The sequence below is a fragment of the Rhinolophus hipposideros genome, assembly GCF_964194185.1.
Source record: "Rhinolophus hipposideros genome assembly, chromosome: 12".
NCBI lineage: Eukaryota > Metazoa > Chordata > Mammalia > Chiroptera > Rhinolophidae > Rhinolophus > Rhinolophus hipposideros.
The window spans coordinates 15,652,097-15,669,512 of record NC_138058.1 but is presented as its reverse complement, the minus strand read 5'-3'; the positions used below and the strand labels follow the sequence as shown (position 1 = coordinate 15,669,512).

The following is a 17,416-nucleotide window of genomic DNA, read 5'->3' as shown; positions in this document are numbered from 1 at the left end:
CATGGCTTTTGTTGTAACTTGAAACTGTAAGAACTGTGTTTGTAATTGCAATTTATAGTAATACAAAGAGTACTCAGAATAATTTGAGTAGAAGCAAGAAGGGCCAGGGGACATTTGATGAGGACCGAACGTTGAGGAAGAATAAGAGAAGGAATTGATATTTTGAAGACAGCGTAAAGGTTGGGAGGGAAAGAAAGTTGCTAGATGAAAAGTATACGGTATATTAAAGACGACACTCCACACACAATGTACTGCAACTGAATGTAATAATGAGATGAATATTGCTTACACTGTGACGTTTGACCACTTCACGTGTTCAGTTAAAGAAACATCACAAAACAACAAAAAATATTTTATCAGGTAATGTGTCTCAGTTTTGTTGTCAAAAAAAGAGGTCACTATTATTATGTGTGTATATCCACTGGGGAAGCACCTATTTCTCGTAGTGTGGTGATTAATTTGAACTTAAGGATCTTCTAGTTAATGAAACTAACACTATGGAGTCCACAAATATAGAATTTTCCTTTTCTTAAAAACAGGTATACTCCAGTGCGATCCAGGAACAATAAGAGAAGAAATGCAGATATTTAGACTCTTTTGCCATGAATGTCAAAGAGTCTTCCATGATCGTCTGATTAATAATGAAGATAAGGACTATTTCCATGTTATTTTGACAGAAATGGCCAGTAAATATCAATCTTTATTTAGCTGCTTTTTTTTTTAGTAGAAAAGCAATATAAAGGAAAATTAAAATGAGCTTACATAGGGTAAAGCAAAATGAGTTTTAGTCATTCATGAGTAAAAGTTTTTTTCTTTGATAAATCAAATATATAAAAATATATAAATATTATAAAAATCATTGTATTGAAATTCAAGAAGGGTTAATATTTTAAACTCAGTATATAATTTTAATTAGAGGAGGAAAAGTAGGAGAAACAGCATTTTATCTGATAAGAAGCCAGAATATTTCTAAAGTACTTCCTATTTACTTAATATGCATTCAGTATCTATTATTTAATAAAGTATTCATTAATAATAAATATTCTTAATCTTAAATCTGGGCGATTATCAACTAAACTAAAGTTGTATGGTTAATGTGGCTTTCTCTCAGTTTCATATACAAATTAAGGCTTCTAAGTAAAGTAATAGCTAATATTATTCTGTATATTTATTATTAAAATACTGCATTCATCTTAGTATATTAAAATTGATTTTGTTTTTTTTTTGAATAGACAAACATTTTGGAATTGCAATTGATGTAGAATATTTTTTAACAAAGCCCATCATATTTGGAGATTTCATTAAGGCAAGTATGTTGTACTGACTTGACTACATTTGAAGATTATAATTATATAAATATTACAGTTATAAACATAATCCTTTGAAGATTACAAAGTTCAAGTTTATATTCTACAAGAACTTTGTACCAGTGAAGATTAAAGATCTAGACGAAGTGTCAACAAACTATGGCCCATAGGCCAAATCTGCCCACTGCCCATTTTTGTAAATAAAGTTCTATAGGAACACAGTAACGCCCATTCCATTTGACTGTATACTATTTATGTGGTTACTTTCACATTACAAGTCTGAGTAGAGGAGTAGTAACAGAGCCTATATGGCCTGTAAAGACTAAAATATTTACTCTCTGGCCCTTTAGGGAAAAATATTGCTGACTCCTGATCTAGTTGCATTCATTTTGATAATAGTTTGAATCAGAGACCCATCAGCTATTCAATTTGTAGGGAGATTTGGTCTCAACTCAGGACTGGACTCCCCTTTTATACTCTGTGTACCTGGGCAGCCTCTGCTCAAATGCTTCCAGTAATGGGAAGCCCATTAGTTAGCAGTGCTGCCCTCTTCATTGTAGGGTAGCTCTACTTAGTAGTAAAAATTTCCTTGTATTAAGTTCCTCAAGTTTGCCACCCCCCCAACAGCATCTACACACGGGCCCTAATTTTGCCCTGTGGACCTGCCTAGAATAAGTCTTCCATCTAACCACCCTGCCTTTGCTCACAGTCATCATGTTTTACAAGTTGACTCTTGTGTGGGTTGCACATTCCTAGTGTCTGCAGGAGGGAAGAGCCCTATCTGTTTTGTTGACCCTAAATCCCCAGCTTCCTGCACAGAGCCAGGTATACAGCAGGCTCTCGATCAATGCTGTTTAAACAAATGAATGAACTCATTTTTCTATTGTATGTATACAATGCCTCACTACTCTGCTAACCCTTGACAAACATAAAAAGAGAAAATTTGTGTAAAATAGAGCTATTTAAATGTATTACTAAATACAAAGTCCCCCAAAAAAAAACTTTTCCCCACCTTCTTCCTCCATTTTCTTTTTTTTTCAGAGTCCAAAATTTATTTTCTGATGTTTATTGTGTTTCCTGTGTTTTTCCAATAACATTATCATCAAGCAGGGGGAATAAAGGAAAGGAAAGAAGCAGTTGAACTTTTCTTGCACTGCCTACATCTATTTTAGTCAGAGGTTCCAAATGAAAATGCCCCCAGGGCAGTTGCTACAGTAAAGAAAAGACCTCATCCAGAAGTCCAAACAAGACCTCAGTTCCCATAGTTTGCGCCACATTTTATTCTCAGTGATTTATTTAATTAGATGACTGCTGTGTAAAACTATATATAATTCTGGCATGATTTTTTATAACAGTCTGCCATTCATAATTTTCAACCCATTTAGCTTTTGTGATGACAACAGCCTAAGAGCAAAATTATGAAACCAGAGTAAGATATAGTGAAAAAAAAATTTTTGATTTAAAGCCTATTTTTGAGCTCCTCCTGTAAGAATATTATTGCAAATAAAACTGAAATTCCAATGTATCACTTGAAGAAATTAAATGAAATGGATTTTTGGTTAACCACAAAAATCTGACTTTCTTTCGTCTCTTGTAACATATATATGCATGGATGAAGGGATATATATTTATGAAAATGGTTAAATAAATGGCAACATAGGTAAAATGTAATGTTCCCTCCTAAGGTCATGTATGTTACATACATATTTCTATATCAGAATTGATCCATCTTGGTTCTTCTCCCATAAATCATCTTATAGTTTGGAACAGATAGGAGTGATCGGATTTATGTTGACCTGCCTGACATGGAGAAAATCGCAAATGTTCTACAGGACTATCTTGATGATTATAACCTCATAAATCCCAAAGAAGTAAAGTTGGTGTTCTTCCAGGATGCTATAGAACATGTTTCAAGGTATAGTGCTCTAAGGTGCCCAATAATGTATTCATCTAATTTGTTTTGTATAAAAAGGTAAGGATCCAGTTGTGTAAAACTCTTTAAATAAATTGCTAGATGGATGAAGGTCTATAACAAATCTTGCTATAATTTAGAAGTTATTTTTTATATATTTTAAATATATGCATTAATTTTCTGTGGAATCTCAGGGGTTATTATCTTTGCTAAACCTTAACAGATTGTTTTTGTTTTAAATGTCTTGAATCGTTACAAAAAACAATCTAAGGTGTTCCCAGAGATACATGTACAGTATAACAAGGCTGATTCTATGCATGCCTAAGGAAAGAGGGTTTCAAGATTATAGCAAAACGGGTTGAATGCAAGGAGCATAGATTCCATCTGCTTGTGAGTCTGACTCTTACCTATTGCAAGTATCCTCTAAAGAGACATCTCTGTCACCTAGATATCCAGCCTGAATATTTACAGTCCTTGGAGCACACACCACTTTTTAAAGTGGTTCATGTCCTATTGGACAATTCCGTGTCAAAATGACCCTTCAAGGGTAAGTCAAAATCTGCTCGCTGTGACTTCTGCTACCAGTTTCACCCTGCCGAGCAGTGATAATAATGGTACTCAATGTGAATATAAAGCCACGATATAGGAGTATCCCATTTAACTGTGATAACGCCTCTCTGTGGCTCACTATCTTAATCTCTCTACAAATAAATCTCAGAGAATGTTCAGTGGCCTGTTGCTATATAATAAGCCACTGTAATACTTAGTGGCTTCATTTTTTTTTATTGTCTCTCACGGCTCCCAGCGGTCCTCTCTTGGGGTCTCTCACACAGTTGCAGGCAGACAGCACCTGGAGCAGCTGACACATCTCTGCCTCCATGCGGACTCCACATCTCTCTCCAGCATGGCAGCATGAGCATGTCCAGGCTTCTTCCATGCTGGCTCAGGGCTCCAAAGACTCATGCCCCAAGAGACAGCCACGCAGAAGCCCAATGGCCTTTCACAAGTTAGCCTTGGAAGTCACATAGCATCACTTCTGTGAAACCACCCAGTTTCACAGAGACTATATCTCTCGGTAGAGTCAAAGAGCAAGGACCAAAAACAGTATTGCAGCCATATTTGGACAATGTCATGTGCCACAGAGAGACTAGGTAAACTGTCTAAAGTCCTCTCACTAGTGAGTGGCAGGCTGGGGATCGCATCCAGTGCTTGGACTCTAACTCTGCTGCAGGGATCTCCACCCAAAATAGATCTACTTTTTTTCATGACAGCCCTCCAAATATTTGAAAATGATTACCAGGCTCCTGTTATCTTTATCTTCTCCAGGTGTAATGATCCCAGGTCTTTTACTATTGCCTGTTAGAGATTATTTCCACCTGTCGACATACTGAGCAATTTATAATTTTTCAATGTTCCACTTAAAATGTGATACCCGGATTCGATATAATATTCGGTGGAATAAGCAGAGTAAAACATGTGTAAAGACAGGATTTCCCATGGTCTACTACCATAACAAGATCTTAATGGCTTTGTTTTCTTCCCTTGTCAACTACATTTTAATATTGGACCTTGTTAAGACTGACATTAAATCCCCAGGATTTTTTCAGTAAATCATAAGCAAATCAAGTCTTTCACCTCTCCTATACTTCTGCTATTTTCATGTGTTATAACACAATAGTTTATCATTGGTTTGTCAAAATACCACTTGCTTCCTATCAATCCCCCTGCCAACATACCCACACACTATCTCCTAACAACTTTTATTCCCATAGCTCAGGCAGACCCTAAGCCTGAAAAGAAAAAAAATAATGGCACTAATGCTGGTCTGAGAAACTTCCTGGAGAGTAAACCAGACTATAGGCAAAGTCAACATAATAGTATTTATAATCCTTCCTACTTTTGTGAAAGGGAATCACCAGGCTACTCGAGGTTTGCTTAAAATATTACCGGGGGAAATTAAAAACCATTTGTAGAATGGAGGAGATTTGGTTTTCAAATACAACAAGGACTGCCAGGTGAATAACAATGTAGAGTGTTCTCTTTTTTTCCTAGAGAGGATCGGTAGTTAGGAATTAGAGGAAATAAATTTCCACTTGTCATAAGAGCTTTCAAACACCCTGCTGATGAGCAGGGCTTCATTATGAACATGAGTTATGAAGCAGTTACTAAATATTCGGTAATTTAGCAGATACTACATTTCTATTTGTTGATGACATTTTAGTTTGTTTTTTTTTCCCAGAGGATAACTGGACAAAAGACTTCCCAACTGAGAAAAAAAAATATTTCTTCAGTCCTATGCTTTCAAAGGGCAATTTGAACCAGGCAGTTTATCTATTACAATATCCCCAAAGTTGTCACCACACTGCAGGAACGGTAGAATGGATCTTTCTATTAAAATATAAACCACTACTTAGAAGAGCCATATCCTCCTACGACAGGAGAGATAATGTAACTTTGGAGGATTCTTAAATGGGGAGAGTTTTCTATCCATTGATCTATGTAAAATAACACTGGAAAGCAGAGTGGACAAATCATTTGTTTCCAATAATCTCACATGGAAATAGCAAATAACTATAATGTAAATGAAATAAGGAAAGAGTAACATAAAGTACAAGTGCATTATGGAAAACAAAATGAAACATTATTATATGTATATTCAGCCTCAATTTTGCATACACATAGGTAGCTGAAGAGAAATAAGCAAACATGATCTGGTGTGTCTTCTGTTAGAGATGCATTGCAATAGAGGGATAGCAATGGAAATGATGCTTGTGGGTCTTCTTTACTGCAGAGGAGGAGTTGGCAAAAGATGTGAGGGAAAGTTGTTGAGGACCTTGTTTTGTAAAGAGCCAGAAGGTAAATATTTTATTTTACGCTCTGTAGATCACGCAGTCCCTGTCACAACTACCCAATACTGCCATTCTAACACAAAAGCGGCCACCTTCCAAAAGTGAATGAATGAGCTTGGCTGTGTTCCAATAAAACTTTATTTATGGACACTAATATGAGAATGTCATATGATTTTCTCATATAAAATATTACTCGTCTTTTGATTTTTTTGTCAACCATTTAAAAATCTAAAAATAATTCTCAGCTCATAAGCCATAAAAAATTTAAAAAACAACAACAGCAACAGTCATCAGGCAAGGTTTGGCCCCCACACCATTGTTCTGCTGTTCTAGACACAGCAGTGTCATCAAGGCAGTCAGGGCTGGGAAAGAACAGACGCCTGAGGGGCAGGAGAAGGTGCACAGCTGGAGGAAACAAGTTTGAATGTTTCATTCTTGTTTTAAAAGATCCTGAATAATGACCTAGGAGTCTATGCTTTGTCCTGGAGGAGCACTTTTCAGAATACATCCTTGTAGACTAATTCTATGCCAAGACTACACAGCTCCTAGCCCCACCACCAAAGATGATGACACATAGAACTATTGAATCAACATTCTCTAACTCAAAGTTCTTACTTAAGGTTTCTAGAAGTTGATTACTTCAATATAGATGGTTTGATAAAAGCATACTGAATTTCAGAGATTGTTAAAACAAGAAGACATGCTTTTCTCCTTTTTTTACATAATTTTATTTATAAAAATTCATATTACCAAGATCTTCTTAATGATAGAACTACTGCATAAGGAAGGCATCTTTATATTTCCTACAAAGCAGAAATATATCTTTTTTATTTTAAAAAATAGTGATTATTTTTCTGATTATGTGCTAAACACACTCACTACAGAATATTTAGAAAAAATATTACTCATAATTCCACCTCCTCACCAAGAGACAACTACTCTTAAAATTGTGTGCTGCTTTCAAATATATAAGCACATATTTTTTTACAAAATTATATTATGGCAAATATAGTTAAACATTATGCCTTTAACACTTATATTTGCCTCCACAATCCTGTAAAATTAAATATTATTTTAAAACATGGATTTAACATCCACATTTATGCTACCCTAATTTATTATCTATTTGTTTTTAATGCAACCTCTTTTGTTTTTTCTTTCTCTCTTTCTCTCTCTCAATCGGAAAGAATTCTATTTGCATCTATAAAGTTGTTCCTTTTTAATATTTTGATTGTTGATATAACAAAAATATAAAGAAAATTAAATATCCATCACTAGGGAACTAGCTAAATAAATTTTGGTTTATTTATTGCTTTATTAACTAGCATGAGAATGTCCAACATGCATTATTTAGCAAAACAATCATAAACAAAATGTGATCTAGAGTTTAATTCCATTTTGTAAACACACACATACAACTCAACAGACATAAATTGATTTAACAGTTTGATGTATGAAGCCCCCACTGTGTGCAATGTGCACTGTTCCCACGGAGAGCAGGACAGCATCCAGGCCCTCATGATGGAACTCACAAGTGGTTAAAGGGGTACCAGTGGTTTTCTCCCATTGCTTATAATGACCATGTTTTACTTTCCTAATTAAAAATAATAAGAAAGTCATTACCCTTTTCAAATATTTGAACTCTGTTTTCTCCAATTATTAGCATCATGAATAAAATGAAATATAGATAGATAGATAGATGATCATTTCCAGAGAGAGAGAGAGAAAAATTAAACCTGCTTTTACATTTCTCCCATGATTTTCTACTTTCTGATGACTCAATCTGAGATTTTAGATAATGGTGATGATAATTTTTTAAAATAGAAAATTATTTTTACATTTGTAAAAATTCTTCTTTTTAAGAAGAATTTATTGAAGAATTTATTGGCATTCTCCTTACCTTTTTATCATCTTAATAGTAGTATATGGACTTGAATCTCATATATACTGTTCACTTTTATACTGACATCCTTTTCCCCTTCTTGAGTTTTTAAATTTTATTCATACTTCTCTATATATCTTCAAGGAATCTTTTAGGAAGGGTTGGTAGATGGCTTACTCTCTGAACAATAACATGATATCTTTCCTTCTGTAACCATTGTCTTATGGAATGCCATCTTGTAAAATAGATGACTTGGGTCAGTCTAAAATTATTTGTCCCTTTGGGAGTAATCTATTATATCTGCTTTTTAGATGTTCACAAACTTCTCAGCTAAAATATATATTTCTACTATATATATGTATGTATGTATGTATATATGTATGTATGTATATATATGTCTACATGTCTGAAATAGATACATATATGCACATATATATATATACATAAATGTATGAGGTCTGACAATTAAGTTCGCAAACTTGTTGCAAAGATGTTGCTAACCTTTTCTGATATCAGAGGGATTATCCATTATAAATTTCTACCAACTGGACAAACAGTTAACCAAGTTTACCATTTGGAAGTGCTGAAAAGACTCAGTGAAAAAGTTAGACAAAAACAACCTGAACTTTTCGCCAACAACTCATGGCTCTTACATCACAACAATGCACCAGCAAACACGGCATTGTCTATGAGGAAGTTTTTAGCCAGTAAACAAATAACTGCATTGGAACACCCTTCCTATTCACCTGATCCGGCCCCCAATGACTTCTTTCTTTCCCCAAAGATAAAGGAAATATTGAAAGAAGACATTTTGATCACATTCAGGACATCAAGAGTAATACGACAACAGCTCTGATGGCCATTCCAGAAAAAGACTTCCAAAATTGCTTTGAATGGTGGACTAGGTGCTGGCATCAGTACATAGCTTCCCAAGGGGAGTACTTCGAAGGTGACCATAGCGATATTCAGCAGTGAGGTATGCAACACTTTTTCTAGCATGAGTTCACGAACTTAATTGTCCGACCTCATATGCATACATGCCTACACTTACACAAACATGTTTTATTTATATTTATATATCTCTTAGAAAATATTTAGTGTTTTGCCACTCCTCTTTGGTTTCTCTTTTCCTGATCCTCAGTGACATTTTCAGATATGTGGGCTCAGCAGTGAGGGTTTTTTTCTATTATTTCAGTCACTGTTGTATCAGTTTTATTTTGTCTCTCCTTCTGCAATTCCTGTTGTGATCCTCTGGGATCCCATTTGTTTCTCCCAGATTTGTCCTCCTTATTTTCCACTTTTTCTTGGCATTTAAGTACCATTATATTTTTTCTCTGAGTTCTGGGCAAATTTCTAGAGTTTGTCTTCTATGTCACCTATTCAATTTTCTATGGTATCCTATTTGTAAGACCCATTTTCCACTGAGGTTTTTGATTTGGTAGTCAGATTTTTCCATCTCAAATCAGTTTTTCCTAAACTCGGACTTTTTTTTCCCTTTCTGTGAGCTTACTTTAATATTATGATTACAATGATGTTTAAATACTTGTTGTTAACATAAATCAGAAATTTTCTAAAATTTTGTCGATATCTTATAGTAAATCCATTTTAGATTTTTTTTCTATTGATCTCTCCTTCTGAGCTGCAATGTCTTTTCGTAGGTCTAGTCATTTTTCTGCTTGGAGACCTGGGCTTGCCAATATAATGGTTAACATAAGTAGTTGCCTAGACCAGTCAGGGTTTCTGACAAAATCCTTCACTCTTTGAGAACTGACTCTGGGTGCTGATCACAAACTGTGATATATAGATGATGTATTATGGAATTATACTCTGGAAACCTACGTAATTTTATGAACCATTATCACTCCCAATACATTTTAATAAAAATAAAGAAAGAAAGAATCCTTCACACTTTGAAGAAGAGAAACTTTACTCTAAATTTGCATGACCAAGTCTAATCGCATATAGGAAATGTGGAAGAGATGGATATAAGGAAAAGGCCAGCAGCGCTTCTCTCCCAAACATGAATCTCAAACATACCCTGGTCTTTCCTGTGGCCATTTGCTCAAGGATGACACTCCGCTAGCCACCAGCCTTCCACAATGGGGCAGGTTCTCTGAGCAGAAGCCACATCTGTACACTTGAAATAAATCTTTCTCTGATTTGCTTCCTGCAGAATTGCCCGCATGATTCGTCAGGAAAGAGGCAATGCCCTGCTCGTTGGAGTAGGAGGCACCGGCAAGCAGTCTCTTACCAGACTTGCCGCCCACATATGTGGTTACAAATGTCTACAGATTGAACTGACTCGGGGATATAATTATGACAGTTTTCACGAAGACCTGAGGAAGTTGTACAAACAAGCTGGTGTGGATGACAAGGATATGGTTTTCCTCTTCACGGACACACAGGTACATAGTTCATTAATCAAAGTGTAAGGATCAGGAAAAGTATGAGTGTTACAATCATGTCTGTGCTTGAATAGTTTGTATAATGTAGTTCAGGCACTTGTGTCCACTGATAAAGAGATTTTTGGGACCTTATAAAAGTGTTTTATAACACATTTTTATTTATTTTACCAACTACTGTTTCCCCCTTTAAATTCTAACTAAATAAATATGATCAAAGTTTAGGGATGAGAGGTTTTAACATTTCTTTGAGGGGATGGACATAGATAGCAGAAGGTAATAAACTATTTCTGTAGAGGTGAATATAAGAAAGTAATTCCTGGGGACAGCCAGTTAGCTCAGTTGGTTAGAGCCCAGTGCTCTTAACAACAAGGTTGCTGGTTCGATCCCCACATGGGCCACTGTGAGCTGCGCCCTCCACAACTAGATTGAAACAACTACTTGACTGGGAGCTGATGGGTCCTGGAAAAACACACTTAAAATAAATAAAAGTTTTTTTAAAAAGAGAGAGAGAATTGAATCTTGAAAGAAAGAAAGAAAGGAAGGAAGGAAGGAAGGAAGGAAGGAAGGAAGGAAGGAAGGAAGGAAGGAAGGAAGGAAGGAAGGAAGGAAGAAAGAAAGAAAGAAAGAAAGAAAGAAAGAAAGAAAGAAAGAAAGAAAGAAAGAAAGAAAGAAAGAAAGAAAGAAAAAGAGGGAGGGAGGGAGGGAGGGAGGGAGGGAGGGAGGGAGGGAAGAAAGAAAGAAAGAAATTCCCTAACTGAACTCAATTAGGAAAACAGGCTTTACTCAAGAAAAAAGAAAAATAACGGCTATGTTTTAAGGTTAAATTAACTTTAAAATTAAAATAGAATTTACCTCTATGTCTACAGCAACCACTTTAACTGATCTTGAATTTATTCTATTGTAGAGGATTTTCTACACTGACTACACTTCCATATTTTAACATTAGGGAAAAAATAAACCTTTAAAGAAATTAGCCAGGGAATAAAAAAACAGTAAATCTGATGCATAAATATCTTAAGATTCGTTTTACTTTTAAAAACACTATAAATGGGATTAAGTACAACCACAAAATGGGGAAAATATTTTCAATATCTGTCACATGCATCTGAGTATGTAAATACTTTTTACAAATGATAAAGGCCTCACAGTCAAGTGTATGCACCTCAGTGGCTCTGTCCACCACCAATGCTCGCCCTGGTCCCTAGCCACTGGACTTAGGGGCACCACTGGGGATGCCAATAGCCCTTGCAGCCGCTATGGACCCCCTACAGTTCTAGCCAAAATATACATAGTTGTCAATACTGTGGACCCCCATGGCCTGAGCCAAGGAGACATAACATGCCCCTGGACCCAGTGCTACCACACACCCCTAAACTTGGCATTTTGCACCACTAGACCAGGGGTTACAGCATACTCCAGCAGGCCTCCACCTGCAGGGGAAAGTCTTCCCTTACCAAAGTCAGTCTATAAAGTCTGCTTCTTCAAATGTACAGACACCTATGTAAGGCTACATGGACCATTAAGAACCAGGAAAACATGACTCCACTAAAGGAATACAATAAACCTCCAATAATGGCCCCAAAGAAATGGAGATCCACAAATTGCCCCACAAATAATTTAAAACAATTGTTCTAAAGATCCTAAGAGAGCTACAAGAGAATACAGATAAACAATCTAACGATATCAGGAAAATAATATTAGGACAAAATTATAGACAGCGACATCACCATGATGGTGATATAGGTGGGTCTCAACTTCACTCCCCCTCACAAGAAAAACTAACAATTATTCATAGACAAGACACCACCAAAAGAATCCTAGAATGAGGAGGAGAGACCGAATCTCTCTCTCTCCACAGAGACCAAGACAGATGGCATTAGAAGGGTAAGAGGAATGGCTACATGCTGACCACATTGCTCCTCCCCCAGGTTGGCACAGCATCACAACAAGAGCTCCAGTTCCTTCAGTGGAAAAAGAGAGCCCAGCGCGAACATCCAGATCACCCAGAATTGTGGGTCACGTTTTGGGAGTCTCACTCCAGTCTTGTATCATGGGGATCACAGGGGAATCTGCAGGGCTTGACCACTGGAACTGTGATGGGGGTGGGGAGACATAACAATCAGGACTTGGATCTTAGCAGACTGAGTTCCTGCCCACAGTGCCTAAGTAGTAGTCCCAACCAGCAGCTTTGCTCATCTGCAGAGCCAAAATAGTGGCACAGTCTTACCAGGAAACTCAGCAGGGCACAGGTCTGTCTGATTAGAGGTCCTCAAAGAGCCTTTCTGTCCTTGGAGTCTGGTCTGTGTCCCCCATCCTACCCAAGCAGGGTAGCTGAGTTATAGCCTTGCCCATTGCTGAGTGTAGCTCCTGACTCTGCCCAATCAGAAAACCTGGCTAGAAACCTGAAAAGCTGTGTAACCCATCAATGCTTGAGCAGAGAATACAAAAGGTTCAGAGCAAAGCCAGTGGCACAGTTCAGCCAGGGAACTTGGGGTGTGGATTAGCTTGAGTCAAGACCACAAACTAAGAGTCCTTCTAGCCTTGGAGACAGTTTCCCTGTCCCTCCTAGGCAGGGGAAATAATGCATAGCCCTATCCACTGCTAAGTGTAGCTCTCAGCCCTTCCCAGCTAGAAAGCCTGACCAGGAACACCTGGGAGGCTGATTGAGCCAGCTATCCCATACCATCCAGGCATGTGAGCTAATTCATAGCCCCACCTACTGCTGAATATACCTTCTTGCCCTGCACAATGAGGAAGACTGGCCAGAACACCTAGAAAGCTGCACAGTACAGCAACATTTCAACAGAGTCTGGCAGGCAGACCTGACCATCTACAGAGCAAAGGCAGTGGCCCTGTTCAGCCAGGGAACTTGGAGTGCAAGTCAGTTTGAGTCAAGACCATAAATCAGGGGTGTCCAAACTGCGGCCCGTGGGCCAACTGCAACCCGCAATCTATTGTTAATTGGCCCACAGCAAATTCCAAAAATATATTTAGTTTACTTAAATAAACCAGGTGAGGCAATACGTACTTCACCTCGAGTCAGTGGCCCAGCTGTTTGTGTATTTTACTGCATGTGGCCCTTGGTAAAAAACGTTGAAAAAAGTTTGGACACCCCTGCCATAAACAGAGAGCCTTTTTGGCCTCGGAGATAGTTCTCCTGCTCCACGCAAACTGGGAAACTAATTCATAGCCCCACCTGGTGCTGAATATAAGCTGCAGCCCACCCAACCAGGAAACCTAACCAGAACATGCAGGAAGCTGCATAGTCCATCCAACAGCTCTGCTTACAGTGACACTTCAGCAGAGAACATAGCTTGTAGCTTTCCCCATCTGCAGAGCAAAAATGGTGGCTTCATCTGTCCAGGAAATTCAGTGCACAGCCTTGCTTGATTCAGGTCACCAAAAATAAGTAATGCAGGCTGTGGTGCCCATTCTGCTGCCCTGCCTATGTACGCAGTCCCAACCATCTAGGAAGGCTGACCAGAGAACCCAGACAACCATAGAGCCATCGTATATATAGCCTTGCTTGGGCAGGAAACCATGTCAGCAGTACTATATAACTAGTGGCACCCTCTCTGACGTCAGAGCTCAGGCATTGGACTCACCCTAAAACACACCCTGATAGTAAACCCCACCTGCTCAAGGACATTACCAATTGACACATCCAGAAATCCAAACTGAGTTGACCGGTGAAAAACTGTCTCTGCCAAAGTGAACCTATAAAGTCTGAAAGAAGAGGCTGTTTACTCAAACGCACAAATACCAATGTCAGAAATCAAGAATCATACAAAATGTAAACATGACACCACCAAAGGAAACTAATAAAGTCCCAATAACCAAACTTAAAGAAGTGGAGATCTATGAACTGTCAGACAAAGAATGCAAAACAATAATCTTAAAGAAGTTTAGTAAACTTCAAGACCACACAGACAAATTAGGAAAATAATGCTGAACAAAATGATAAATTCAATAAAGAAATAAAAAAAATTAAAAAAATCTTAGAGCTGCAAAATACAATAACTGAACTGAAGAATTCAATAGAGAGCTTCAAAAGCAGATTTGACCATGTAGAAGAAAGAATCAATGACTTAACAATACAAGACACTTGAAATTATCCTGTCAGAGGAGGCTAAAAGGAAAAATGAAAAAGAGTGAAGAAAGACTACAGGATTTATGGGGCACAATGAAAAGGAACAATGTCCACATTATGGGAATTCCAGAAGAAGAAGATAAAAAGTAGGAAACAGAAAGTTTATTTAAAACAATAATGGCTGAAAACTTTCCAAACCTGGGTAGAGAAATGGGCATCCAGATTTATGAGGCCCAAAGGATTCCAAATAGGATGAAACCAAAGAGGGCTACATTGCGACACATTATAACTGAATTGTCAAAGACAAAGAACTTTTAAAGCAGCAACAGAAAATAGACAAGTTACATACAAGGGAACCCCCATAAGATAATGAGTGAATTTTTTAAATTATTATTAGCTTCAGGTGTACAAAACAATGTAATAGCTAGACATTTATACCCCTCACAAAGTGATAACGCCCAATCTGCTACCCCTCTGTCATCACACACAGTCGTTACATTTCCACTGTCTCTAGCTGTGCTCAACTTCCTGTGAAAAAAAAAATATATATATATATAATTATAGTTGACATTCATTATTATTCAGCTTCAGGTGTACACTGCAGTGGTCAGGCACCTACACTATCCATGAAGTGGTCTCCCTAATAAGACAAGTGTCCATTGGATACCCTACAAATGTGATCAGTGAATTTTTAACAGAAACTTTTCAGGCCAGTTGAGAATCAGATGATATAGTCAAAATATTGATGGAAAAAAACTATCAAAGAAGAATTCTATACCTGTCAAAGCAGTCTTTCTGAAATGAAGTAGAGATACTTTCTTGAACAAACAAAAGCTGAGGAAGTTTATTACCACTACTACTGCTTACAAAAGATGTTATAGGAAGTCCTTTGGGTGGAAGTAAAAGGATGCTAATTAATATTATAAAACATAAAACGATACAAAATCTAACTGGTAATGGTAAATAAATGGTTAAAATTAGAATCTAATTTGAAAATGGTGGTAATATTTCACTTATAGTACTAATTTAAGAGTTAAACAAATATAGCAACAATAACCATAATTACAAAACAGTTATTGGATAGAAATATAAAAAAGATGTAAATTGTAACATCAATAACCTAAAATGTAAGGGAAAGAAAAGAAAAAGTATAAAATTTAGGAATGCTATTGAAGTTAAGTTGTTACCAGTTTAAAATAGGGTATTTTAGGGGATACCAATCAAGATGGGGGAGTAGGTAAATGCTGTGCTCACCTCCTCCCATGACCACATCAAAATTACAAATAAACTGTAGAACAATCAACCTGGAGAACCATCTGAAGACTAGCTGAGTAAAAGTCCTATAACTAAAGATTTACAGAAGCAATGTTGAGACTGATAGGAGGGGCAGAGAAGAAAAACAGGCTGGTTCCACACCTATGTGTGGTGGTTGAGAATCTGTAGAGAATTTCAGCTGCAGAGGTCCCCATATGAGGAGTGAAGCGTCCCAGCCCCACACTAGGTTCCCCAGCCCAGAGCACTAGTGCTGGGAAGAGAAGCCCCCACAATGTCTGGCCATGAAAATCAGCAGGGGTTCCATCCATCCAGGTGAGACAGAAGGCTGCTGGAAACCCAGGCATCCTCTTAAAAGAGCTGTGCAAGACTCACTCACTCACAGGCACTCACCCTATGCTCTGGCAGAGAGACAGTGGTTTGGGGGGCACCAGATACACACAGGGAGAAATTAAGTGGTGTGGTTTCAGGACAAGGGCTGAGGGACAACCGCCACTGTCCCTATGTTAAGCATTCCTCCCACACAGCCAGCTCGCAGCTGCCATCTTCCCTGTGTTAAGCTCTCCCCCCACACAGCCAAATCTGAATCTGCCCCTATTGGTGAACACCAATCTCCCCACTGTGATGACTCTCTGAGACCCCGTCCCACCCAACTCATGCACCTCCAGAAACTCTTTCAGTGGCAGGCAGCTGGCTTTGTCCCATGCACCACCAGATACTCTTTTAGCAGAGGCAGCTGGCATTGGCCTGCATACCACCAAAGCCTCTTTCAGTGGCAGCAGGCCAGCAGAGGATCAAATCAGCAATATGGAAGACAAGATAGTAGAAAATACCCAAACAAACCAGCAAAATAAAAAATAATCCAAGAAAAATGAGGATAGTTTAAGGGATTTCTGAAACAACATAGTTTAAGGGATCTCTATACCAACATTCACATGATCGGGGTACCAAAAGGAGAACAACATTCACATCAGAGGGGTACCAGAAAGAGAAGAGAGAGAGCAAGGAATTGAGAACCTATTTGAAGAAATAATGATGGGAGGCCGGCCTAGTGGCTAAGGCAGTTAGAGCTCCATGCTCCTAACTCCGAAGGCTGCCGGTTCAATTCCCACATGGGCCAGTGGGCTCTCAACCACAAAGTTGCTGGTTCAACTCCTGAGTCCAGCAAGGGATGGTGGGCTCCGACCCCTGCAACTAAGATTGAACACGGCACCTTGAGCTGAGCTGCCACTGAGCTCCCTGATGGCTCAGTTGATTGGAGCACATCCTCTCATCCACAAGGTTGCCAGTTCGATTCCTCGACTCTCGCAAGGGATGGTGAGCAGCGCCCCCTTCAACTAAGATTGAACATGGGCACCTTGAGCTGAACTACCGCTGAGCTCCCAGATGGCTCAGTTGGTTGGAATGCGTCCTCTCAACCACAAGGTTGTCGGTCCGACTCCCGCAAGGGATGGTTGTCTGTGCCCCCTGCAACTAGAAAACGGCAACTGGACCTGGAGCTGAGCTGCTCCCTCCACAACTAAGACTGAAAGGACAACAACTTGAAACTGAATGGCACCCTCCACAACTAAGATTGAAAGGACAACAACTTGACTTGGTAAAAAGGCCTGGAAGTACACACTGTTCCCCAATAAAGTCCTGTTCCCCTTCCCCAATAAAATCTTTTTAAAAAAGAGGAAAAAAAGAAATAATGATGGAA

General features: G+C 38.3%; 1 protein-coding gene across 1 annotated transcript in view; it reads left to right on the top strand.

Annotated features, from left to right (window-relative positions):
- Window positions 1–17,416, top strand: part of DNAH6 (dynein axonemal heavy chain 6) — a 248,391-nt gene that overhangs the window by 126,731 nt on the left and 104,244 nt on the right. Inside the window, exons 43-46 of the mRNA XM_081069736.1 lie at window positions 540–686; window positions 1,233–1,306; window positions 3,068–3,222; window positions 10,124–10,355. Coding sequence (XP_080925862.1) covers window positions 540–686; window positions 1,233–1,306; window positions 3,068–3,222; window positions 10,124–10,355 — 608 coding nt within the window. The remainder of the gene's footprint in view (window positions 1–539; window positions 687–1,232; window positions 1,307–3,067; window positions 3,223–10,123; window positions 10,356–17,416) is intronic.